The sequence below is a fragment of the Halictus rubicundus genome, chromosome 6 (assembly GCF_050948215.1).
Source record: "Halictus rubicundus isolate RS-2024b chromosome 6, iyHalRubi1_principal, whole genome shotgun sequence".
Lineage (NCBI taxonomy): Eukaryota > Metazoa > Arthropoda > Insecta > Hymenoptera > Halictidae > Halictus > Halictus rubicundus.
The window spans coordinates 6674424-6699529 of record NC_135154.1 but is presented as its reverse complement, the minus strand read 5'-3'; the positions used below and the strand labels follow the sequence as shown (position 1 = coordinate 6699529).

Sequence of the window (25106 nt, the reverse complement as noted above, 5' to 3'; positions counted from 1 at the left end):
GTATTACCAGATTATGAGATTACCTTCGCGGAACGAGAGTGTATCGGAAAACCATGGTACACTTTATCAGTCACGGTTGAGAGTTTTCGAAGATTACTTTGATATTTTTTCGCGCTTCCCGCCGTGAAAGTGATTACGGGGGAGCCGAGGGCCCGGATATCGGGTGGCTCGTAACGACCGATACAAGTCGAGAGGGATCATCCTTCCTGGTTGCGCGATATGTTAGAGCGGAGCAAGTCGAGGGTGGCCGAGAGAAAAGCGGGGGCGGAAGAGGGTGGAACAGACGGAGAAGCTGTCGCGCGAACGCTATCGTCCCGCGAGGATCGGTGCCGGATAGGAATTCAGCGTATAATCCGGTTCGGTCTAATGCCTAATCCTGCCGGAGAATTTATTGAATTTATGCCCGGGGCCTCTGATAGAGAAAACGGTGCTATACTCGTCCGATCGACTCTCTCTCTCTCTCTCTCTCTCTCTCTCTCTCTCTCTCTCTCTCTCTCTCTCTCTCTCTCTCTCTCGTTTCTAATCGGCGACGAAATTTTAATGGTCCGTCGTCGAGCAACAGTTAACGGCGCAGCATCTTCTGCAACTTCGCGGGAGATCGCGTCGAAGAATTACGTTCCATTACACGAAGCTCGTTAATTATCGCAGTAATAAGAAACTTCACACACGCGCCGGATTAATTAATTCCCTTGCAATAACGGGATCATTAATTAGATTCCGAGGAACCGTTATAATAGCTGATGTAATGGCTTTCGGGGGGGATTAAGATTGATTTAATTAGCGCGCTCTTTTGCGGAGAACGGGAGCGGGATTTTTCACGAATCCAAAAATATTTTGGAAGCGGACTCGCGCGCGCGCGCGCGAAAGTACCGATAACGATGATCGCGTCGAAATACGATGGGCCGTGAATGGACGGCAGCAAATGTTAAATGGTTGGAAAGAAACGCGGTGCCAACCATCCTGGCTGCGGAACGCGTTCAATGAACATAACAAGCGTCTATGACAGCGTCGTATGAATGCAAATAGCTCGCGGCGTGTGCGCGCGTGCCGTACACGTCGAACATTTAATCGGGCCAGCCCGAAAAAAGCCGCGAAACGAAAATATTTTCCGTGCACCGGGACGGTTTCGATGCAAATGAAATATTTTTCCGCGACTCGGCCGAACGCGCCGCTAGAATTTTTCGCGTGTAACCGACGCGAGAACGGAAGAAGCAGGGACGGGGAGGAGAACGTGATCGGGCGGATTCGGAGGAGGGAAAGCGCCGAAAACGCAGGAAAGTTTTCAGCGGAATTGGTTGGAACCGGGGGGTGGGTGTAAGCGAGTAAGTAGCAAGAGCAATTAGAGAGGCGGAAGTGTCGCGAGCAAACCTAACGAGCTAACGACAATTAACACACCAGACTGATATCGGGAGAGGGCGTAGAAAGAGGAGCAAACGCTAAGTGGAACGAGTTTGGCAATCGATCAACGCAACGGCGCGGCGAGACCGGAGAGCGACGAGGAGACGGAACTAGCTATGGCGAGGCGAACCTGAACGCGAACGCGAACGCCGAGGATCGTGGAACAGAGGCGAGTCGACGGAAAGGAAAATATTGGAAACTCCATTAGGAGTGGTGCAACCAGCCGTGCAGCGGAATACATAAGCAGCTCTCTTCCATAGGGTGGCGAGCCAGCAGGGAAAAGAGGGAAGTCGAGCTGCTCCGGGAAGGAAAGAAACCGAGAGAGGCTGCGCCGTGGAGGTTATTACGCGATTCATTTGAAATCTTTCATTTTTCGTGGCCCTGGGCTCGGCCCCACGGAAATCATCCTGGCTCGGCTTCGCTCTTTCCTTCGCCGATTTAATTCCGATTGTCGGCGCTCTTTGTATCCTCGAAACGCGACCCGGTCGGCTCTAAATACTACCGAGTTTTCCTCCGAGTCCCGTTTTTCAGAAATGCCCCCCAATATTCTTCTGGCGAGGTTCTTTTGATTTTCCCATAACATCGACGACGGAGAATCTTCTTATACACGGTCCGTCGGATTCGTCGGCATTGTTGTACATATTCGACCTCGTTCATTTCGTTTCTCACGTAATCAGCTTTGCGAATTCCATCGGTTTCTCTCCGACGAAAATGTTCAATCTTATCGCTGGTGGACTTGGTGATTGGAACAACTTTGTTCGCGGCGAATCCGCGATGTCGTCGAAAAACCGGCGAGATCTTAATTGCCCTTCTTAATTCGAGGATCCGGTGGCCGTGCAGGCGGAACCATCGGCAGGCACTAAATGCCGTGAAATCAGCCGATGATAACGTAGATACGCGCGGCGTAGAACTCGCGCGATTACTTCCGGCCTCTTGAGTCGCGATGTACTTTTGCAAGTTTCGCCTTGAGACTCCCATCCACCGGTTCGAGCCGCCCTTCCCTGCAACCCCTTTTCGCCGCCATCCTCCTCATCCTGTTCCTCCTCCTCTTCAACCAGTTCTGTTTCCTCCTCCTGTTACCGCCACTGTGTTCCTCTTCTGCCTACCTATCCGCTCCGCCACCGCCTCCGCCTCCGCCGCCTCCTCAACCTCCTCAACCTTCTCCACCTCCTCAACCTCCTCGTCCTCCTCTTATTCCACAACTTACGCCACGTCGAGGTGCGGTTAAGCTCCGTTTACGCAGCGGAGTTTCTCCACTCCTCGATTTCCTCGGGGCTTTTGTCGCAATCTCGGCAACCCTACGCTCCTGGTTTTCGCTAGTTCACAGACTGGTTCGGTTATAGTTCGGCCGGCTAGTGCAACAGCCGAGACAATCGCTGGTTAAAGAGAAAATTAACTCCCGGAATCGTTCCAGAAGAAACACGAGACGCCGCGGCGCGGTTAACAACCGCGGTTAATAACGCGCCTGTCGCCTTTCTACATCGGAACAGGCGCATACCGATTCCAAAAGAAATTATAATTGTAAGACCGACTCTCGTGACACGTGTAAGCGCCTCCGAGATGGCATGATGAACTCGCTTGCAACAGTTGCTCTCAGAGAGGGAAACGATATATTAGGGGTACCCATAAGTAATCAATTATTTGCAAAGAATTTGTTTTGCCTTTAGTTCTGTACCGATCGTTGAAGAGGAAACACGTACTCGATGTTCAAAATATTCTAAAAAGTATAATTTTTTTTACAACCCTGTAATAAAATTGCGGCGTCCGTACCTTCCGAGGATCATATTCGTCGTTGCATACTTTTTCATTTTCATGCGAGATTTAATGCAACGGTAGCAACAAAGAAAATTTGCGATGTTTATGGAGATGTATTGAAGGTCAACAAGTGTCAACGTTGATTCAGAAGGTTTGCTGCTGGTGATTATCATCTTTCTGACAGGCCTCGACGACCAATTGAATTTGATAACACCCTAAAATCTCTAGTGGAAGCTGATCCAAAATTAACCCTTTGCACTCGAAGCTATTATAACCCCAAAACAAAACATTTCTTCCGACCTAGAATATTTCCCTTCTATATATATATTTTTCGTGTTATACATACGGGAATGATGCAATTTACTCCTACAAAACTGAACTGTTCAGTAATTTATTAAATACAACCAAATTTAATAATTTAAAAAAAATTTTGACTAATGATATAGCAATTCTTAGTGGTGCCTTACAGTCACCATTCGAGTGCTAAGGGTTAAGTATACAAGAATTATCAAGAAGCCTTGGGTCCACATGGTCAACTATATAAAGGCACCTACACGAAATGGGAAAGGAATATAGGTACCGCATCAATTATCTGAGACCAATATTCGTCGATCAATTTGCACTTCATTGCTATCCAGATTTCGTAGGGATCCATTTCTTAGCAGAATCGTTACCGGAGATGAAAAATGGATTCTTTGTGATAACATAAAGCGTTCCAAGCAACGGCTTTCTGCAAATCAAACCGCAATATCAACCCCTAAACCTAGCTTATCACTTAGAAATGTGTTACTGTGCATCCCTCTTGAAAGCCTCTTGAAAAAGAGGGCATCTCTAGTCCACAGAAAAGGTGTAATACTGCAAATTGACAATGCCCGGCCCCGTACGGCAAAACTCACTCAGGAAAAAATCAAAGAACTGCAATGGGAAATTTTACCGCACGCCCCGTACTCATCGGATATTGCTCCCTCTGCGTATCATCTTTTCAGATCTCTGGAGCATTATTGAAGAAATAAAACATTCACTTCTGTAGAAGATGTAAGGAGGCACCTTGACTCATATTTTTGAACCCTGGACTTCTATAAGAGGGGGATTGAAAATTTGCAGGAAATTGTCCTTGATAATGATGGAGATTATATAATAAATTAAGAAATAAAACCCTGAATTTACTACAAAGTTTGTTTTACATTTCAAAATAATTGATTACTTATTGGTCCCCCTAATATATTCCGATTTCTTTGAGCACCGCAACGAAATTGCCGACGATCGACGATCAAACAATTGGACAAGATCGCGATAGCCGATCGACGTCTGTTTTGCGTTTCCGTCGGGATTCGCGGGCGAAATAAGGTCCGCATTGAAATGAACGCCGATCGGGCATTAGATTATCGTAATCGGTGGAAAACGAGTGAAACAGAGACTCGAAGCGGCTAAACCGGCAAATTAATTGACCGCGAACGCGACCAATTTGTATTAACAGGTCTAATGGGGTTGCAGCTCACCCTGTTAACCGCGATGTAAATCAATGACCAAGGGTGATTCTCGGCTCCTCTCTTCCCTGGCGAATGAATAGCCGGTGAAAGGCCCTAATTCGTTTACGACTTGCAAAACGAGCCTTTTGGGAGCGCGCAACTGGTAGCCAAACAATTTCTCTATCGTTACACACCCCCGTGATTCGTCCCTGGGGTAACATTGTCGAAATAAAATCCGGCGTATCGAGCGCCTGCGAGTCGACGCGCGACGGTCCAGCGGCTTCGAAACGATCGCCTCGAGAGCCGGATTACCGAAATCGGCCGGAGGAACGTTCTTAGAATCGATAATTATCGAATCGTCATTGAACGAGGGGGTCGCTTGCGAAACACCCGATTTTTATGGCGAATTTAGTCTGCATACTGTTCACCGCGGAACTGAGAGAGGGGGGCGAGACGTCGCTCTAGCTCGAACGGCTCGGTGTCATCGATCAAAAGGTAAAATGATCATTGAAAGTCGCGTCAGGCGCGGCCAAGTAGCAAACGACGTGTCTCACCTCCTCAATCGGACGACTCCTATCGTTTCGCGTCTCGCTAATTGTTGCACTAAACCGTGTAAACATCGCACAGCTTATCTCGAGAAAAATTGTTGATTGCTCCGGTCAACATCTGTACCGATAAAATTTCCTGTCGACGAATAAATAGGAAGATAAGCGGTTTAAGGCACGATCGAGGAGTTAAAACAATTTACCGGCGAAACAACGAGCAGGCTAACACGATAAGAGTTTAACCAAATTTCGCCGGAGTATCGGAGGAGGGCAAGTATCCGTATCCACCCCTGCGAGCATGATCGATATAATATAATAACGGGAAGAACGACGGCGGATCGACGCGTCGCGCGTTGGTTCGAATTCCCTATGGGGATCTGATTGCAAACGAATGCGGCAGGGTTACAGTCTCCCTTCATAGACGATTAATCCAGTTTACGCGCAGACGTTGCGTCGGTATGGGGTTCCTGTAAGCCGAGAATCCGCACAAACGTCCCTCCCGCGCTTAAATATATTCAATTACGAGGCTCGAGGCAGCTCGGACTTTTCTCCGACTTTCCTCCCTTTTTTTTTTCTCCTCTTTCTTTTTACACCCCGGTTTGTAGCTTTTCGCCACACCTTTGGTTTCACCGCGTTCTTTGTTCTTTTCATGGACTGGAACAACCGGCTGGACGTAACGCGCTGCCATTTTATCTTCCGGAGGCCACCGCACACAAGTTGGACCGTGCGCGGATCCACGCCTTTGGCAATGTTCGAAACGGAGATCCACCCGAGAAAGAGAGAGAGAGAGATTTATCTTTCGGAAATCGATATCGGTGCTCGAAGGGACTTTCGCCGATTACCTCGAAGCTGGAAGTCTAGTTCCCTGGAAGCCAGAACCGTGTGCAGAATTTGTCCGGGAATTTCGACGCGCGTTCGATTAGATCGATGATTTATACCGAGCTGGTCGAAACTCGAACAATTTTCTCGTCGCGGTGGTCGGGTAAACCCGTGTTCTGCGGATTCGAGTCGCGAGGCATGTGGGGCTATGGGCGAACGGCAATGGCGACCGGCGAAGGGCGAAGGGCGAAGGGCGAGAGAGAGAGAAAGAGAGAAAGAGAGCGGAGCCAGAGCAACGAAGAAAAATAAGCGCGAAGAAGAGACAGGAATAAAGTCGGGGACAGAGGGAGGGGAAGCGAAAAAAGAGGAGAGTCGAGCCTGCAGGCTGCAGCCAAAGGTATCGGAGTGGTGGGTACTGGCAAAGCGAAAGCTGAAGGGAGACAGGCATCTCGCCCTTCTTTTGTCCCTGGGCCTCGGTCCGATATTGAAATGGAGTCGTTTGAGTGTGAATAATTTGCTTTACCCGGGCCACCCCACCCAGCCCCTACCATCCACTCTCTGCCATCCTCTTCTCTTCTCTTCTCCCTCCCTCTCTCTCTCTCTCTCTCTCTCTACTCTTCTCTCTTCTCTCCCAGTTAGTCTCTCTTACGATCGCCCTTCGGCATTGCCACATTCCGCGAGTCACGGCAACCGATTCGAACTTTCCGCTGATTTTACGTTAAATCTTTCTACGCCGGGGTTCCCATGTTTTCATGGTGAAACGTCGGCAACCTACTTCGCAATGACGACACTATTACGTCAACGCGGGATCATTTTCGTAAAGAACTGTTTAGCGGAACTTTTCTGGGACCCGGACAAAGACCGCCGGTAAATGCGATATGATCGCGCGACTATTGAAACGCGATCGAGTAGGTGTCTAGGAGAAGAGCGTGTGTTGCATTTCCCGAGATTTGCAGGGGAACGTGAAAATAATTCGATGCAGAAGCATCGACCAGCGTAGCATCTAAATGAAATCACTTTTTCAAGTGGAAGAAGGACGTATGTTAACCGATTCTTTCAGAGCTACAACGAGAAGAAGTACGCCATTTTACTAGACAGCCTTTCAACCGATCGATTCGGTCGCAGATTTACCGAGCTCGACCAGGTCGTAGGTCAGCGATTGTTAGCGCAGCTACGATCGAGAAAGCGGTTCGCATGGAGAGTTCGTCATTGAATTTATTAGCACGAAAATCATAGTCACCGCCGCGCGCTGCGTGCAACGAATCAATTAAAACGCGCAGTATGCGGACCCGCGCAAGCGCTTCTATTTCCGTCAGGGCTAAAATTAAGTCGACGTAATTCGCCGCATAATCGATGGATTCTCTGGACGATTCGGGCACGATCGACGTAATCGGTCGTCGGTCGTCGGCCGATCAAGGCGAATCGGCCACGGACAAAGGATGACAAGTTCCCGCTGATTCAGATGACGAGCCGTGGAATGCTAATCAGAGACTTAGAAATTTGACGCGACCTCTGCTCGCTTATGGAGCTCTGCCCTTGGTACTCTTCGGGATAGTAACGCGTATTTCATGCCTCGAAAACGCAAGCTTAGGCTTCTTTCCTGGAAAACTGAAATACATCTGAAAAGACGACAGGCTGACAGCAAGGCGACAGTTTTCACTTTCGGTTGGAGTGATCGAAGACTCGTAGGACCGACGCGAGAACTGAACGCTATTGTAGATTTATCTAGACTTTGTGTAAATGGCACGGTAGAGGGCAAAAAGGCAAATCGTCGGACATTTTTTCTATCCAGAACGCGCGCCGGAGCACCGAAAAAAAGCCGAAGGTAAAACGCGACCGGATGATGAGCCAACAATCATCGAGGATTCATCGGTCTTTTAGGAGGTCAATGTCACTCGGCGGCCTGCGCGGCGGCCGACGCCGGCGAGACCGGCATGGATCTTCTTAAAGATGCAGACCGCATACGAGACTCGGTGTATATAATCCAGCGGCGGTGCCATCGGAAATCAGTCAACTCGAAAAGACAAACCGAGCAACCTACTACAACTACAATGAAGGTAGCACTCGGCGCCGTACTTGCCGATCTACTCTTGATTCTCGATCAAGCATACATTCTAATTGATATTGTAGCTTAGCGAAATTCAAAAATTGTTCGACTAATTCGTTTAATATTCCAGATCTTCATCGCTCTCGCTCTCCTCGCCGTGGCGGCCGCGGAACCACCCAGGTACCGCCAACAACAAAGACAATACTACTTCGCTAGACAGCAAGAGGAAACCGCCGGGGCGGACGCTCCGTACGCGGCATCCGGCTGGAAGCCTGCTGGACCAGCTTTCAATCTCCCTCAGAGGCAATACGGGGCACCGGCGGCTCCTCAGCAACAGTACGGAGCTCCCGCCGCTCCTCAGCAACAGTACGGAGCTCCCGCCGCTCCTCAGCAACAGTACGGAGCCCCGGCGGCTCCTCAGCAGCAATACGGAGCTCCCGCGGCTCCTCAGCAGCAATATGGCGGTCCGGCCGTCCCTCAAAGACAATATGGCGCACCGGCAGCTCCTCAGCAGCAATACGGAGCTCCCGTGGAGCCTCAGCAACAGTACGGAGCCCCGCAGGAGCCGACCACCACCGAAGTAGCCGACACCACCGAAGAGGAAGACGTCACCACCGTTTCCAGCGTCACCGAGTCTGAGGCGAGTACAATTTTCCAAAAAAAAAAAAACGCGTTCGAAAAGAGGATAGGACGAAACCAACGATTGTTTGCTCGAGCAACAAAAGAAAGAGAATCCGAACACGGTCGTGACGAGCCCGCAGGACCGAAGGGTCCTCTCTCATCCTCGTTCTTGCTCCCCGACGTCTCCGGTTGTTCTTGTTCGGCCGTCTTAACGACATTAGTATTCGAGTCTTCGTTTGCTTTCGATCGCTGTTCAGGCACGCGTGTGCCCCTACCAAATTCGAAGCCGGCGTGACACAATCCGCGACGCAGTCAGCCGTGATTCGAGTCCTCCGGATCGTCCGCGCGGCAACCTTTCGAGAACCCGTTCGAGAAAAATTGAAGAACGACGCCTCTAATTGCCTCGCCCTTTCCTCCGCGGCTAATCCCCGCGAATTAATCAACCTCCTAATCGCCGGTGGCCGCAAGAAAGATCGTAACCATGATCTACGATCGAATACGATCGTCGTTGTTACCAGAACAATCGTAGACAGAGATCGCTTTCAACGTTCCCCCCGGGACAAAGGGGGCCTCTTTATCTACGGTCGTTTAACAAACTAGAGGATAGGGTGCTCGCAGATTGCTCCCGGGAGAACGTCTAGGCGTTGGACCATAACAACCAGTCAGCAGAAGAAATTATTAACCCTTTGCACTCGAAGCCATTCTAACTCCAAAACGAAACATTTCTTCCGACCAAGAATGTTTCCCTTCTATATACATTTTTTCATGCTATACATACGAAAATGGTGCAATTAACTCGTAGAGTACTGAAATGTTTAGTAATTTTTTAAATACAAACAAATTTGATAATGTAAAAAATATTTTGAATAATGATACAGCAATTTTTAGTGGCGCCTTACAGTCGCAATTCGAGTGACAAGGGTTAATTCCTATTTCGCTGTTGTTGAAATATACAAGCATACAATAAACATGCACTTTCTTTGAGAAATTACGGACGACACAGTTCTCATTGAAACCGTGAAATATAGTGCAAAGGGTTCATTTAAAGCCGGTGCAACTCGTTGCGTGGACAAGACCATTTCAGAAAATTTCTAAAACTTCTTCCATTAATTTAATTATTGATTGATCTTTGCAGTCCGAGCCCGTAAACTCCGTGAACGAGCTCGACGACGAAGAAGTTGACGAGCAACAGCCCCAGCAGTCCGGGGAGTACTACATCGCCCTTCCCGACGGCCGTCTGCAACGCGTGCAGTACGTCAGCCGTCAGAACGTCGAGGCCATGAAGTACTTCGCGAAGATCCGCGCCGAGAACGTGGAGCCTCTTCGCGGGCCGATCTACGCTTACGCTCCTCTCCAAAAGCTGCAGATCCTGCCCGCCGAGCTGCAAGTGTCGGTCGCTCCGGTCGCACCGATCGCAGCCGCTGCCCCCGTCGAATCGAAACCGCAAAAACTCGAGATCAAGCCGGTCGCCACCCAAGTGCAATACCAATACGACAATCCGGCCGCGGTGATTCCGCTGTCCGCCAACCCAGTCAGCTCCTCTTACACTACCTACACCACCAATTACCAAGTGCCCGCCGGCGAGTCCAGATTCCTTCTATCCGTCCAGTGAACTTGTACAAACGTTCGCCCCCCATGTGTATTTATGTAATTTATGTAGAAACCGATCTTTGACGAGGACCTGAACCAGGCCTAGAACCTAATCTGTAGCGATCGTTGTAAAAACGTGGCACGATAACCGCGAGTCGAGTCCATTACGTAGGCTAAGGATGAAGCAACAATAAAAAGCATTATCATTGAGCACCGCCTGTCTTTCGCGAGGACCTGTTACAGCACCGATCTTTTTCGCATGCACGATCCGTCCCGGACGAAGTTTCAATTAACGCCGTTGACCGGCCGTGCCAAAAATACCATCACGGTTTTCTAATTCACAGTTATTCAGATTAGAGAAACGCTTTCGTAGGAAACGACTGAACTGTATCGCAGTGATAACCGTAAAAAATTCAACTAAACTCATTTCAGCTAATTCCGTGGGATGTTCCAGAATTTCGTAGAAATCTCTTAGAAGTCGGATTCTTTGGATTCGGTCGTGTTCGAAATGGGATCGATCGATAGCGTCCAAAATCAGCGGTATTTTAGGATCGGTAATTCGATCTTCTCGTTCCCATAAGCCGTTTTGCTTCTACATGTTCCGTGCTCGGTAGGTTCAGCTAGAATTTGCAAGGATGTATATGCGATAAGAAATTTAACTTTGAATTCGGTCGTGTTTAAAGTGGAATCGATTGCTACGCGCGATCGAAAATCAGCGGTATTTTAGTAGCAGTAATTCGATCTTCTCGTTCCCATAAGCCGTTTTGCTTCTACATGTTCCGTGCTCGGTAGGTTCAGCTAGAATTTGCAAGGATGTATATGCGATAAGAAATTTAACTTTGAATTCGGTCGTGTTTAAAGTGGAATCGATTGCTACGCGTGATCGAAAATCAGCGGTATTTTAGTAGCAGTAATTCGATCTTCTCGTTCCCATAAGCCGTTTTGCTTCTACATGTTTTCTGCTCGGTAGGTTCAGCTAGAATTTGAAAGAATGTAGTTGCGATAAGAAATGCAACATTGAATTCGGTCGAGTTTAAAATGGAATCGATCGATAGCGTCGAAGATCAGCGGTATTTTAGGCGTGGTAATTCGACACCGTCAAGCTTCCTCGACTAACAAGTTGAACCGTAACGAGACGGAAAGCATTGTGTTTGTACACGGACGCGCGTGTGCGTGTTCGCATCGAATCACCGCATCGAGAAGGTAATGGAAGAAATCCCATGAAAGAATATTGTTAGCCGCGGCACGTGGACGAAGCCATAGGCACGGGTGTGTTGGTGAGAGAACCGTCGGCATGTAGACGCGCCTAACCGCAAAATTCCAGAAATTTAATATCTCCCTCGACTCTACCGGGGTTGGCCGTTTCATAAGTTCACTCCGACACAACCAATCCCTCGTCAGGATCCTCCTCGAATTCTACCACCACGTTCCAACCCACCAAAATGTTCTCCCTTTCGCCGGGCTGGTCGCTTTTCATCATATTCCGCAACCGCCGCGCCGCGGCCAATTTCTTCCTTTTTAGTCGAATGAAATCGCTCGAACTTGTTTTTTCGTTCGCCGGGCAACGATAACGCGTCGGGACCAAAGAAATATCGGCTGCGACCAAAAGAAGAATTAAACGGGGGGTAGAAAATTGGCAAAACCTCGTTAAAAGAAATTCTGCGTGTTCGGTCAGCCAACGAAGATTTATGCTCGCTTTCTCTCTCTCTCTCTCTCTCTCTCTCTCTCTCTCTCTCTTTCTCTCTCTCTCTCTCTCCCCGAGCGGATTGTTTCTAGTGTAATCACAATGGGAACGAACCGGAACTTTTGCGAACCCGTAGTGGGGCCGATCGGGTCCGGAACAAAGGTATTCCGAGGACGCTAAGTACCTTGAAGACGCCCGATCCCGTACGTTCAAATCAAATTTCAGATTGGCCAATTACTCCGGTCAAGTGGTCAAGACCAATTAAACTCTACCGATCTTAAGACCGGGCCAGTTGGTAAGAGAGGCGGCTGCGGTCGCTTCCAAACCCCGTGAGCCATTCTCTCCGGTTCCACGAGAGTTTCTTTGGTCCATCCTTTTCCCTCGTTCATCGTTCCGAGAAGAGGAAGAACCGGTCAGAATCGGTGACGAAATTTTAAACGTTATTCTAGCCGTTCAGAGATCGTTTGATACGCGAACGATAAGGGTATAGCGTGGTATTTCATAGGAATATTATCCTTTCGGAGGGAAAGAAAGTTTCTATCTTTCTCCGTCGTTCGGATCACGGTGACATGGACGTCTGCACTTGAGCCAACCAGCCGGCGCATCAACCAGCCCACGGGATATTAATTTTTCCGGAAGTTACCTCCGCCACATTTTCCACCCGCCTGTCTCTCTCCCCCGTTTTCTAACGAGTTCCTTGTTTTTGTGCGGCGGTGGTTTATTTTTAGAGGGGGAGGGAAAAAAAAAAAGCGCGAGGGAAAGTGTCTGACATTTAGCAATGCCACCGCGGACCGCGCTGGTTTTAAATAACCGCGTTTCTTCCGGCGGTCGATTATTTTTATATTTTCAAACAACCTCAGGCGTCGTCGTTGCCGCACAAATTGACCGTGCAAGGGTCAAACAACTTTGCCGGATTTTTATTCGAACGAAATTCTCTGCTTCGACTCCCGCGAAGGGTAATCAGAGAGTTTCATCCGGAAACCGACTTCGAAATCGTCCGGAAATTCAGAAACAATCGCGATATCCTGTTTCTCTCGGTAGTTCGCGCGCGAGAGACTTATGAAAATTCATAAATAATAATGATGCACGCGGTAACGCTATACTCCCGAGAACCCGGTATTGTCGGCAGATTAATCGTTTCGTTATATCACCCCCTGAAACGAAGCCAAAGACGGCACTGCCAGCTGCATTGTCAACGGCTTCGTCCAATCAGATAAATCTACCCTTGCATCAGGAATCGGGAACAACAGTGTTTTACCGTGAAACTCAACACGCAAACATCCGGTGCCCGGGAGATGATCGTCCGGATAAAAGACGCGATTACTATTGCAATTTCCTCCGTGCCTAAACAAAGGAGATCGTTGGACTTCTAGGAATCATGAAATTGCGTTCGGACGAGTGTCGCTCAGATCGCAAAAAGATAGCAAACTGGTTTTTCTGGACAACTCCGCGGTTTCGTGTGACGAAGGATTTATTCGCCGGCAACCTAATAGTAACGCAGCGTCCCCGATATGGTCGGAAAAATGATTTACGAGTACATCGCGCGGCCAGGGGCGTAAGGAATTTTTATTTCTCCGGTCTGAGAAAGATATTGGTTTGGCCGCGTTCCCACAGGCACCGCGGGGGCCTCCCGCTATTTTCTTGTTTCCCGATCCGAGCCCTCGCGGAGGCGAGACAAACGATCGAGAACAGCGAGAAACTGGTGCCCGCGGCGCGGCTACCCTTTTCCTTGGCCGGGCTATACAAACCGGCCCGGAGAAACCATAACCCCCGTCGGAGATTCCGGGCAAAGGGATCGACTTGGCCGGGCAGACGCGAGATTCCGTACTTCCTCGCCCTATGCTTCCACAAAACCCCGTCTCATTTGTCCGCGCTTTAGTCTTCGCTGCCTGTTTGCGGGTGGTCAACGCTCGTTCTCATGACTCTGAAATTCCCACCTGACTTTGCCCTCTATTCAACATCGACTGTCCGCCTCTAAGTAGTACTACATTTCGCGGCAGATGTCGAGTAGTACATTTATGTACACGTAAATAAAGTTTCGGTTAACGGCCCCGGTCATCGTAGACTCGCGATAAGGTAGAGTGACTACATTACCGCCAAAAAATGGTTTCACGTGCCTCAAGTTTTCGTCCTTATGTAAGAATATTTCGTCGCTGGTAAATGGCTCGTTCGAAAGAGGAGGGTTCAATCTAGCGCGCGCTGGTCAGGAGCTGCCGAGATTATGCAGATATTTGGTAATATAAGCGTTAGAAGTAGGCCAAAAATTGAATGCCATTGGATGAGTTTTCTGAATGACCCAGCTACAAATTGAGCTATATTTTGTCTCGATTCTCTGCGAAATAAAGCCAAAAACTTGAAAAAATGTGACAAGTTTGGTCACAGACTTAAGACCCGTGTGAAGGCTGTGAACGGAAATTATTAATTAAAAAGTCACGTGAGTATCCCGGGCCGTTAAGACGCGGGTGAAACGAGAATGTTTAAATGATCCGCGCTGTCCAAAACGCGTCGAACAACCAAAATAAAAAAAGGGGAAGAGAGAGAGAGAGAGAGAGAGGGGTCTTTTTGCGCGGAGGGAGAAGCGGGGATTGAACCCTCGATACCGCGAAAGTATTTGTACGATTCGTCTAGGGCAGGTCTCGTCAATAATCCCACGCGGTGCCAGGCGATAGAAGGTGAAACAATGAGGAGAAGGAAGCGGAGAAAGAAAGGCGGTCGCTCCCACGTATGGTACACAGAGACGTGGGTATCGTAGAGACGGTAGTGATTGAGGATCCCCCGTCGACAAGCACGTCGAACTCTTTTCGACTCTTTCGAAGTCGGCACCTGCTCTCGCTAGCTTACTTGCTCCGCTTCGCTCTGCTCTGCTCTGCTCCGCTCCGTTCCGCTCCGTTCTGCTACGTACGGCACGGTTCTGCTCGGTTCTGCTCCGGCTTGCGACGAGAAAAGCCTTTGTGATCCTTCCGTCTGCATATATCCCTCATAGTTTTCAGAATCCACGCGCACGACCGCGGCCATGCTAGTGTACGATGTGCACCGTGTATAGTAGTATGCATTGCGTCACAGGCCACGTCGATATTGAACCGGAGGGTACCAAAACAATAAGGTTCCTACTGCGCCGACGACGGTGCGCTTTTGTACCTAAGAACTCGCTGCTTGATTAATATCGCCGAATTAATATGGCGATGATGGCGCGGGGAACGACAGAGACGAACAACACCAGCGACGGGAAAGCAGAGACAAAGCGGGACGGAGATGCAGATACTTTGGTTTTTCTCCTACCGATATTTTTTCTACCAGCTAAAATGCAATTTGAAAATTGCCACGCTGTTTTTTGAAACAATTTTTACACCGCTGGTATCCAAGTAATCGACAGACAATTCAACTTTTGCCAATCGTGTATGTATTGGGTTGTCCGGAAAGTGCGTGCCGTTTTTCTGCAGGTGGCAAATGGCATGTGTACATAGTCTGAAAAGGTGATCTTTCAGGCATTTTTAGAAAAAAGTTTGATTAGGATACATTAATTTTTGTTAGTTTTATACGCTCTTAAATATGGAACGATTTTCGACTGGGTTTAGAAATTCATTGTTGTTACGAGATATCCAGATAAACCGAATTTTATGGGAGTCTTTCGAATTCGAAAGGGCTACGGCAGCATCCACTGTGATACATTTTCAATTTCTAATTTTGGTCGCATTAATTAAATTACTCTGACTTTGTAAGAATCTCTGGGGTTGACATTTGGCACTTGACCCGTTAAAACAGCTTCGAGTGCAGAGGGTTGATGACGGACGATCGTGGATCGATTAACGAATTGTTCGACAACGACGGGAACTCCGTCGCGGGCGACGAAGACGTAAATAAAGGCTCGTGGACGGTCGGTCGGCGTGTCTGCACGTCCAAAAGCGAATCGGGAATATTAGGTCAGCCGATGAGCGAAGTCGTCTGATATTCCGCGCGTGAATATCATAACTCAACCGTCTGTAGCGCGATGAGCATGGCTCGCCCGATTGTGTAACATTACGTGACGCCCTCGGTGATCGATCTGTGTACAAACGACGCGAGTTATGTAATTGATAGCGGCGGCGGATGCTGCGGAACAACCCCTCTGTCGAAAGTTACAACGTTTCCGCCTTTATCGGGATCGACGATCGATTTTTAAAGGTTCGTTGAGAACAACGTCGAAACGAAGGAGGAACCAGCGACCAGCGAAAGCAGAAGAGTCGGCCGACGATCCTCTCGGAATGCGAGGAGAAAAAAAAAATTCTAAGGGGTTGTTGACGACTCCCCTTAAACTCCGGCTTCCTTTTCCAAGCCCGCCCACGCCTCGAAACGCGGAAGTCGCGAGGCGCGGAGTGCCTTTTACCAAGCGGATCTCGCGCGGCTCTCTTTATACACGTAACACGTACTTGGCATTATTCATACACGAGTCACGTTATATTCATCCCCTGGCGGTGTGTACGCGACGGCCGAGGGGGGTTGCCGGCGCCGCGCTGTGTGAACGTTGCCTAAAAGAGCGTCGGTGAGTTTGTTTCTCGAAAGGGTTGCTATCCGTGTTCGACCCCGAGCGAATTTTTCGGAGCGGAGATCAAATACTCCCTCGGAAATCGGAGGGTGCTATCGACGAATTCTCGACGGCAAAGATAAAACATCCCGCTTTCGCTTCGGCTTCGGTTTCGCGGATTTCAAGAATGGGACCTCGCGCGAGCAGAATATATCGACGAGCGAATTCTCGACAGCAGTTTTATTTCGGTTTCGCGGATTCGGTAAACGGGACCTTGCGCGAGGAGAATATACGCGTTGCGCGTCGACGACTCTTTGAAGTCTCGTTTTTTAATGAAACATAAGCCCGGACTCGTTCCCGTCTCAAAGTTCCCGGAGTTGCGGCCGTGTATCGATTGGCGTTACGAGGCAGATCAGCCTCGTCCCGAGTCGATATATAGGCAGCTACCCTCCTCGAACCACGAAGAAAACGGCGCGGCACGGCGCGGCGGGTAAGGAAAGAGATCTCCGCCGCCAAACACCATCCCCCTTCTTCTGCTTCTTATCCCGTTCGCGGCGGAGACACTTTGTCACCCTCTCACGCGCTTCCCTCGATTGAGCATGGCCTAGCCGACGCTAAAGCCTCGGACGTGTCAAAAAGAGTTCGAGAGAGGCGAACGAAGACGGATAGATCTTTATTGTCGCGTTCGCCGCTTCGGGGAGACCGGGACGAGACCGTGTACCACCGAGACAGCCCCGGAAGATTGATCGTTCGTCGGACAATTAGGAGAGGAATGTTCGAGACTATTATGCGTACTTCCATAATTATTTTCTTTCCAGTCGACCTTAAATATGCTCGTTCGCCGCTGCGAGAAGAACAGTTTAACGACCGTTTTCGTTACACCGGACGCGATTTTCGATCGTGCTGTTCCATACCGATGGAATGGCAACGAATGAGACTAAAAACAATTCATTCGTCCATGTAGCAATTGATCCTAGTGCAATATTATACAGGGGGTTTCACCTAACTCGAGCATCTATAATATCTCGCTTGTTTTTTATGACAGAAGACAATTTCAAAGGAAAACATTAGTTGGTTCAGAGGGGCAAATATTATGATAGGCAAAAAAATTTGTTCAAGGCTACATTTTTTGAGATTTCAAGGTCATCGAAGCTTTTTTAAATGCCCTGTATAATGTGGAACCTCTGGTGCTACCGTTGTGTACCGAAAGGTTCGCCGAAGTGATTTGTCGATTTCAGAAAATTTGTAGTATACGCTTTTCTATTGTACCAGACGTTCATTGAACTAATCTTGTTGCATCGGACTACTTGCGTCCGCAAACAAGTATGCGAGCCAGTGTGCGCGGAGTCGAACCGCACCGTTGAAAACATCGGAACGAATAGCAGTCCGGCGCTTTGCGAATGTTTTTCAATTCCGAAAGAACGCGTTTCATTTCCGTTTGGCGGATGCTCTAATCGAGGATAGAAAGTACGTCGAAGATACAGGAGCACAATATGTTTGGCGGAACGCGGTTACATAGAATCCGGCGGGTCGCGCGAGAGGTTGGCAGCGCAAAGAGTCTGGGCAGCGGGCGAAACATCGGTGCATCAGATCACGTATCTGCAGCGGCCGCGGAATTTCATCTCCGAATTCCGCCGTGTGTTTTCCAACTAGTTCGAATGAAAGAATTTTTCCTCGACCACCGATTTCTGGACGCGGTCGGGAATTCGTAATAGCCGGCGGGGCCCGGGGGTGCCGGGATGATTTGCGCGCGGCACGTACAAGAATTGCAAAACCGGGCGAAGAGAAACACCCGACGGAGAGAGAGAGAGAGAGAGAGAGAATAAGAGGACCTACAAGCGAGTCGGCGTTTGTTATTTCTCTCGATTGCGCGTTGAATAACGGCCGACACACACCGTATATACGGTAACTTTTCTCTCTGCGGAAGACCGCAGAGCTTCCACGCGCATGGCTCACCGCAAAAGCTCGCTGATGCGTTTTGCACGATCATCCGCCGTTATGCTACATATCGACTTCGGAGCGTTATGCCCCGTGTCGACTCGACAGTTTTATCGAGCACTGTCTCTCGACTGTTAACAAACTTGCGGCGGTCTGTTCCCCTTCTTCTGATAATATTAGGTGGGCCCATAAGTAATCAATTGCTTTGAAATCTAAAAAAAACTCTGTAGTCAATTCAAGTTTTTATTTCTTAATTTGTTATATTATCAAGGACAGTTTGCTAGAAATCTAGGGTTCGTCAAGCAAAATATGACTCAAGGTGCCTCCGTGCATCTTCTGCAGAAGTGAATGTTTTATTTCTTAAATAATGTTCCAGAGATCTGAAAAGATGATAGTCAGAGGGAGCAATATCCGATGAGTACGGGGCGTGCGGTAAAATTTCCCATAGCAGTTCTTTGATTTTTTCCTGAGTGAGTTTCGCTGTACGGGGCCGGGCATTGTCAATTTGCAGTATTACACCTTTTCTGTGGACTAAAGATGCCCTCTTTTTCAATAATTCTTAATACAGCCGTCGTAATTGCTGACAATACAACTGAGCAGTAACTGTTTCTCCAGGTTTCAACAACTCAAAGTGAATTATGCCACGACAGTCCCACCAAATGCACAGTAACACATTTCTAAGTGATAAGCTAGGTTTAGGGGTTGATATTGCGGTTTGATTTGCAGAAAGCCATTGCTTGGAACGCTTTATGTTATCACAAAGAATCCATTTTTCATCTCCGGTAACGATCCTGCTAAGAAATGGAGCTCTTCGAAATCTGGATAGCAACGAAGTGCAAATTGATCGACGAATATTGGTCTCAGATAATTGATGCGGTACCCATATTCCTTGCCTATATGCGTTTCCCATTTCGTGTAGGTGCCTTTGTATAGTTGACCATGTGGACCCAAGGCTTCTCGATAATTCTTGTATACTCAATTTTGGATCATTTTCCACTAGAGATTTTAGGGTCTCATTATCAAATTCAACTGGTCGTCGAGGCCTGTCAGAGAGATGATAATCACCAGCAGCAAACCTTCTAAATCAACGTTGACACTTGTTGACCTTCAATACATCTCCATAAACATCGCAAATTTTCTTTGTTGTTACCGTTGCATTAAATCCCGCATGAAAATGAAAAGGTATGCAATGACGAATATGATCCTCGGAAGGTACGGACGCCGCCATTTTATTATAGGGTTGTAAACAAAATTATACTTTTTAGAATATTTCGAACACAGGCTGCTTTACCGAATACTGTAAAAGAATACGCGTTTCCTCTTCGACGATCGGTACAGAATTAAAGGCAAAACAAATTCTTTGCAAATAATTGAATACTTATGGGCACCCTTAACCCTTAAGTGCATAGGTAAACTAAATATTAGGAACATGAATGCATACATGGGGTCCATTGAGGACCCCACTTACCTAATTCCTTGCTAACTTTGATTGCAGCAACAATTTATTTCTGTAAACTAAAAATGGCGCGGCTAAAAATGTTAACACAAAATCCAACACTGGGATCCTTTGCGGACCCCACTCATGCATTTAAGGGTTAATATCAAACGGACCTCCTTCGAATTTCCATAAAAAAGTTCCATTCGGTTCGAGTATTCGAAGAGCTTCTCTCCGAGATAATCGTCCGCATACTCGGAATTGCGGGTGCGTTTCGCAAACGAGTCGAGGACGAAAGAAAATTGCGGGAATGAATGAAACGCGATTGCGCGAGGCTTTCCAGGCGACCTGACCCGACGGAGGTGTACTATTTCCTGTGGCTCTGATTTCTATCCGAATTCGCACGTACGTGCCCGGTTAGAACCCGGTGACCGGTGACCGAGGCACGAGAAAACGTGCACGTAGCTGCGAGTTTGCGGTCGAGGCCATGTGTGATCACGAAACGGCCGAGTTTTTATCGTTCGCTCGGTGGCGTAGATATTCATCGACGTCGGCCGTTCATCGGCGCGGACGAGAATAAAACGGAAGACAAAGGAGTGCACCGCGTTGTTGCAGGATAACGTGGCGAGAGGGTGAGGGTGAGGGCGACGGCGAGGACGGGGGCGTCGAGGTGCCGGGGGTGCTCTAACGCAAGACGTCGCCGCGCGGCATCGATGTGCTTGTGGATGTGGATGTGGATGTGGATGGTAACCCGAGCCGCGGCGGGAGGTCAGTCTTCCAAGATTGACGAACACGATAAATCGAGCGGTAGTGACACCGGTTTGAATGACTCGACGCGACAACTCACTGACCTGCGAATCCAATGCATAGAGTTTCTCTCTCGGCTAAGAACGATCCGGAACGCAACACGTTCCGTGTTAAGGAAAACCTGGTAAATATTCCCGGCCTCATACACGGTGCCCCGAAAAACCTCGACCATCCTGCTCTCTCGGAACATTCGTTCGTCGACGAGATTTTCATCTGGTTTCGAACGCAACAGAATTTCCAGCGGACGGAACAAATTGTTCGTTCCACGATTCTTGCGAAGGTCGGCAGCGTAATCGCAGCGAGAGGCGCGTAATAAGGTTGCAAACGAGTGAAACGCTCGCTAAAAAGGAGGAAAACTCGCCGGGATAAGGAGCCGAGCCGGTCGCGGACTGGAAGGTAGCATCGGAGGCGCGCGATTTTAACCTCCAAAAATTTCCAGCCGCTCGCCGCGGCGCTCGCTCTCCGGAACAATAAAAAAAAAAAAAAAAGAAAGACCGAACAAAACGAGGGGAAACAAACCGGCGAATTTCTCTCTAAAAACTTGTCCTTTTCCGTCGGCGGAAAAGGATCCGCGCGGCGCGACGGCAGGAGGAGAGACGTTGCCACAAAAGGTATCGGAGAGCCATTAATATGCGGATCGCGTGTTTCCGTGTCGAGAGGATCCGCGTCGACGGTCGCGTGGTGCAACAAGAACAACAACAACAACCATGGAGAATGACGAGGAGGATACACCGTACTCGACGACAACAACGAGAACAGCCACAGAGGTTCGGTATTGTCCTGGTAGACGATAAAAGGTTTCGCATGGTTGCAATGGCGCGTACCTACTGGGACAGAGGGAGACGACGAGAACAAGATGAGAGGCAGAGGGCGGCAGCGAGAGAGAGAAAGAGCTCGTGAAGAAGATGTAGAAGCAGCGGACGCGAAGAGCGAGAGAGAGAGAGAGAGAGAGAGAGAGAAGGAGGGACGCGAACAAAACCACGGGAAAAGGAGAGGAGAAATCAGAAAAAAAGGAAGGAAGAAAAGCGTAGGGAGATCGGGCGCAGGAGATAAAGAGGTCGACGATAATGCTCTCAGTACACCCTGGGTCTCGTAGCAGAGAGCGCACCGGGCGGCCATTATATTGTTTTACCTCTGTATCTCAGCCAGAGATCAACGAGCATACCGCGGAGCGATGCGGAGCGGTGCGGCGCGGTGCGGCGCGATGCGGAGAGTGTTCTCTATACACCTTCGACGACAGCCATGATGGTGCGGCAATGACGACGACGACGACGACGACTGCCACGACAACCGGTACACGACCACCGGAACAACGAAATCGCAGGGGACGGAAACGGGCGCAGCGCGAGCAAAGTCGCGAATGCAGTCTGCCTACGCGGGCGCGCGCGCGCGCGCGGCTGTGACAGCGCACAAAGTCGCAGCGCGACAGCGATGACAACGGAAAATTGAAAGAACTGCTTCGGCAACGAGACTCTTCGGCCCCGTGATGCTTTTACTTTGAGTAACCGATCTATCCGCCGCGGAGAGGTTCGCGAGACGTCCGAGGTGTCGAAGAAAGGAACGCCTTGAAAGCGCGTGATGTCCACCGATCGCGAAGTAGATTTGAGAATGAGCATAGCGTTTGTTTCGCCGATCGAATGCGCGACGTCAGGTATATCGAGATTTCGGGATGGCATTCAGGACTCGTATCCTTTTTTTTTTCTTTCTGGTGCGTCGTTCCCCGTCTAAACGGCGCAGCACGGGACCCGAGAGGTGAAAAAACAATAGCCTTACGACCCGAACCCCTTTCGTTTCGATCAGTACGGAGTCTCTTTGCACCCTTGTCTCCTTTCTTTCTTGGCCTCTCTTGTTCGTTTCTGCTGTCGCTCTCTCCTCCTCCTTTATTCGCGTCCTCTCCTTTCTCGCCACCCTCTCATAGAATTCTTCTCTACATGCCGCTGCGTCCCGTACCGACTCGTCTGGTCTCCGTCCCGTTTCGTCTCTCGTCTCTCGTCTCTCGTCTCGTGCAACGGCACAATGCAACTCAGGGATGCATTGTGGATCAGTCTCACCAGACACCCCACTGATACCGACGACGTCGACGACGTCGACGACGGCGACGACGAACGTATATTCGATGCACCACGATCAGAACATTAACACTTTGATAGCCCCTGTCGCGCAGAAGCCATTTTACCTTCTTCTTCTTCTTTTCGCTGTTATCCTACGCAGAGTGCCCTTGTAGTTGCGTCGCAATCGAAACCACGCGATTCCCCTCGAAAAAGTCGAAAGCGAAGAATAAATGTTCGCGAGACACCGTTCACCGTTCTCCTTGAATCGGAGACCCTCGTTCCTTTAACCCATTTGCATCATTAGCGTACATATACGCTCAATTTTCCTGGTCCCTATCACCGGAGCGTATATATACGCTCAATTTTCCTGGTCACTATCACCGTAGCCGTCTGCGTGCGCTCAACTTTGTTGGTCACTATCATTATTCGTTAGCTAAAAAATAGAAATGGAGGGTGTTGTTGGAGATGAAAGTGGTAATTAACGAAGACGAATTATTGAAATAAGTTCTTTTACTTGTAGTCATCTTTGTACTTAAATATAATAAAAGAAAAAGTTTGGCGATGAAGGCCTTCTTATCATATTTCCTTACGATGCAAATGGGTTAAACCGTGGATTTTTTAAAAGAAAGTTTATTCTGCCGAATAGAACGATTCCCTATCTCTTATTATGAACAATACGACAATTCTCTGTCCCTATACCTAACGATACCCCCCTCCAACCAATTCAACCCTACTGTTGCCTCTATTCCGCGGTTCCCTCTTCGCCTTCAGTCTATTTCTGTTCTGATTTCGTCAATTAAAAAAGTCCACGTATCATCGAGGTCGCGGCGCTGGCGAGGAAGCTGCTGGATGTTTCGCGATTTTCGCAAGCAGATTTTTGAGGCACGGGCTTGAAACAGGCTGCTCGGAGGCGAATGGGAGCCTAGAATTGGTGCGATGATTGTGCCGTAATCTGCTTTCGCTCTGCTTTTCGAGATGGGGTGCCAGTTGTCGTTTCTGATTGGCCCGAGGCGTCTTCCGTCTCTCGAGCCGGTTGCTATCGGCCTAGCCGAGCGTGCACGGGACAGAGAAAATTTCGAAAGACGAACACGAGCGAGAGAGAGAGAGAGAGAGGGAGAGACTGATTCGGCGGCAGAGGGGAAGGACGAGGTGGCCGACGGAACAGAGAGAAACGGAGAAACAACCCTCCTGACACGGGTTATCCTATAAACGGCAGCAACCCTGCAGCAACGCGGAGATAATCCGGCCCCCGGGGTCCGCGTGCGGTTGAACGCTCGCAACAGTTACCATATTTGATTGTATCCCTTCTACTCTGCCGGAATACAAAATAATACCCCGTGTATGAGTCGGGAAACCCGATTAACGAATACCTTACAAGTCTGCGGCTCGAACCGGTCGGAGTCGGGTAATCTTAAAAATCGAGGGAAATCGATCGCTGCTCGCCGTCCGCGCCTCCGCAGACTATTATTCCGCACAGTTTGCGACTGTAATTGCGACAGGCGTGACGCGTTGTTCGACTACGAACGCAGAGCCACGAGCAAATCGTGATCGGTAGTTTGTCTGTTCTCGATCCCGAATCGATTTCTCGACACGCGACCGGGTTTCTTCGCCGGAAGGCGCGCAAGATTTCGAGGGATACGAGAATGACAGAAAGAAAGAGAAAAAAAAAACAGACGAAAACATGCGTGCACACACATCGACGCATACGGGGGTTGCTTTTCGCTGCTCGTGACACCGCCCGCCACCCTGGCGGGAAAACACCGGGGTAAAAGAAATCGCGCGTTTGATGTACCGCCAAAGGGAACGCGTGCATGACCGTGCGATGAAAGAGTGGCGAGTGGCGAGGGCTGAAGGGCGAAGGGATCGCCGGTGGTAGCACCGGCGGGAGGGGGAGAGGGCCAAACCGGCAGGAGAGAGAATATTCCGTCGGTTGAGGTACAATTTCGTGTGGGTTGGTCGGTCGACTGCAACCACGTTTCTACCACCCACTCCCACCAACCCGTTCTCTCTCTCTCTCTCTCTCGCACGTTCTCTCTCGCTCGCTCCTTCTTTCTCGTTTCGCTTAAACGTTACAATTATTACCGGAAAAGCTGCACACGCATGCGGCAAACCGCGGGACCCACCGACGGAATTACATTGATATTAGTATCGTTTCAGCCGGCAGATTAATTAATTAAAACGTGCCTCCACGCGCCTCTTCCCCTATTCTCCGATCCCGTACCCTCCGCCCCCTCCCCCCGCCCCCCGGTACCCCCACTATTTCTCACCGCTGGCCACCTTTTGCCGCATCCAAACGCATACCCGACCGTGCGTCGGTTTTCCGCATATTCGCGCAGAAAATCGCGAAAGACCGTTGGCGGCCCGACAGCTCTGCCCGACGAATTCTCGTCGGGTTTCGCGAGAATTCACGTTTCGCTCGATCGTCACAATTTTTCCCCTTTTATGT

General features: G+C 49.2%; 3 protein-coding genes across 4 annotated transcripts in view; 1 reads left to right on the top strand and 2 right to left on the bottom strand.

Annotated features, from left to right (window-relative positions):
• Positions 1–25106, bottom strand: part of LOC143355141 (cytoplasmic dynein 2 light intermediate chain 1) — a 161608-nt gene that overhangs the window by 44804 nt on the left and 91698 nt on the right. The gene's annotated exons all lie outside the window — the stretch shown is intronic.
• Positions 1–25106, bottom strand: part of LOC143355139 (paired box protein Pax-6) — a 76174-nt gene that overhangs the window by 10427 nt on the left and 40641 nt on the right. The gene's annotated exons all lie outside the window — the stretch shown is intronic.
• On the top strand, positions 7929–10447 carry LOC143355144 (uncharacterized). The gene is made up of 3 exons (XM_076789707.1): positions 7929–8043; positions 8164–8673; positions 9790–10447. The coding sequence occupies exons 1-3, from the start codon at positions 8038–8040 to the stop codon at positions 10264–10266; spliced, it is 993 nt and encodes a 330-aa protein (XP_076645822.1). The 5' UTR covers positions 7929–8037; the 3' UTR covers positions 10267–10447.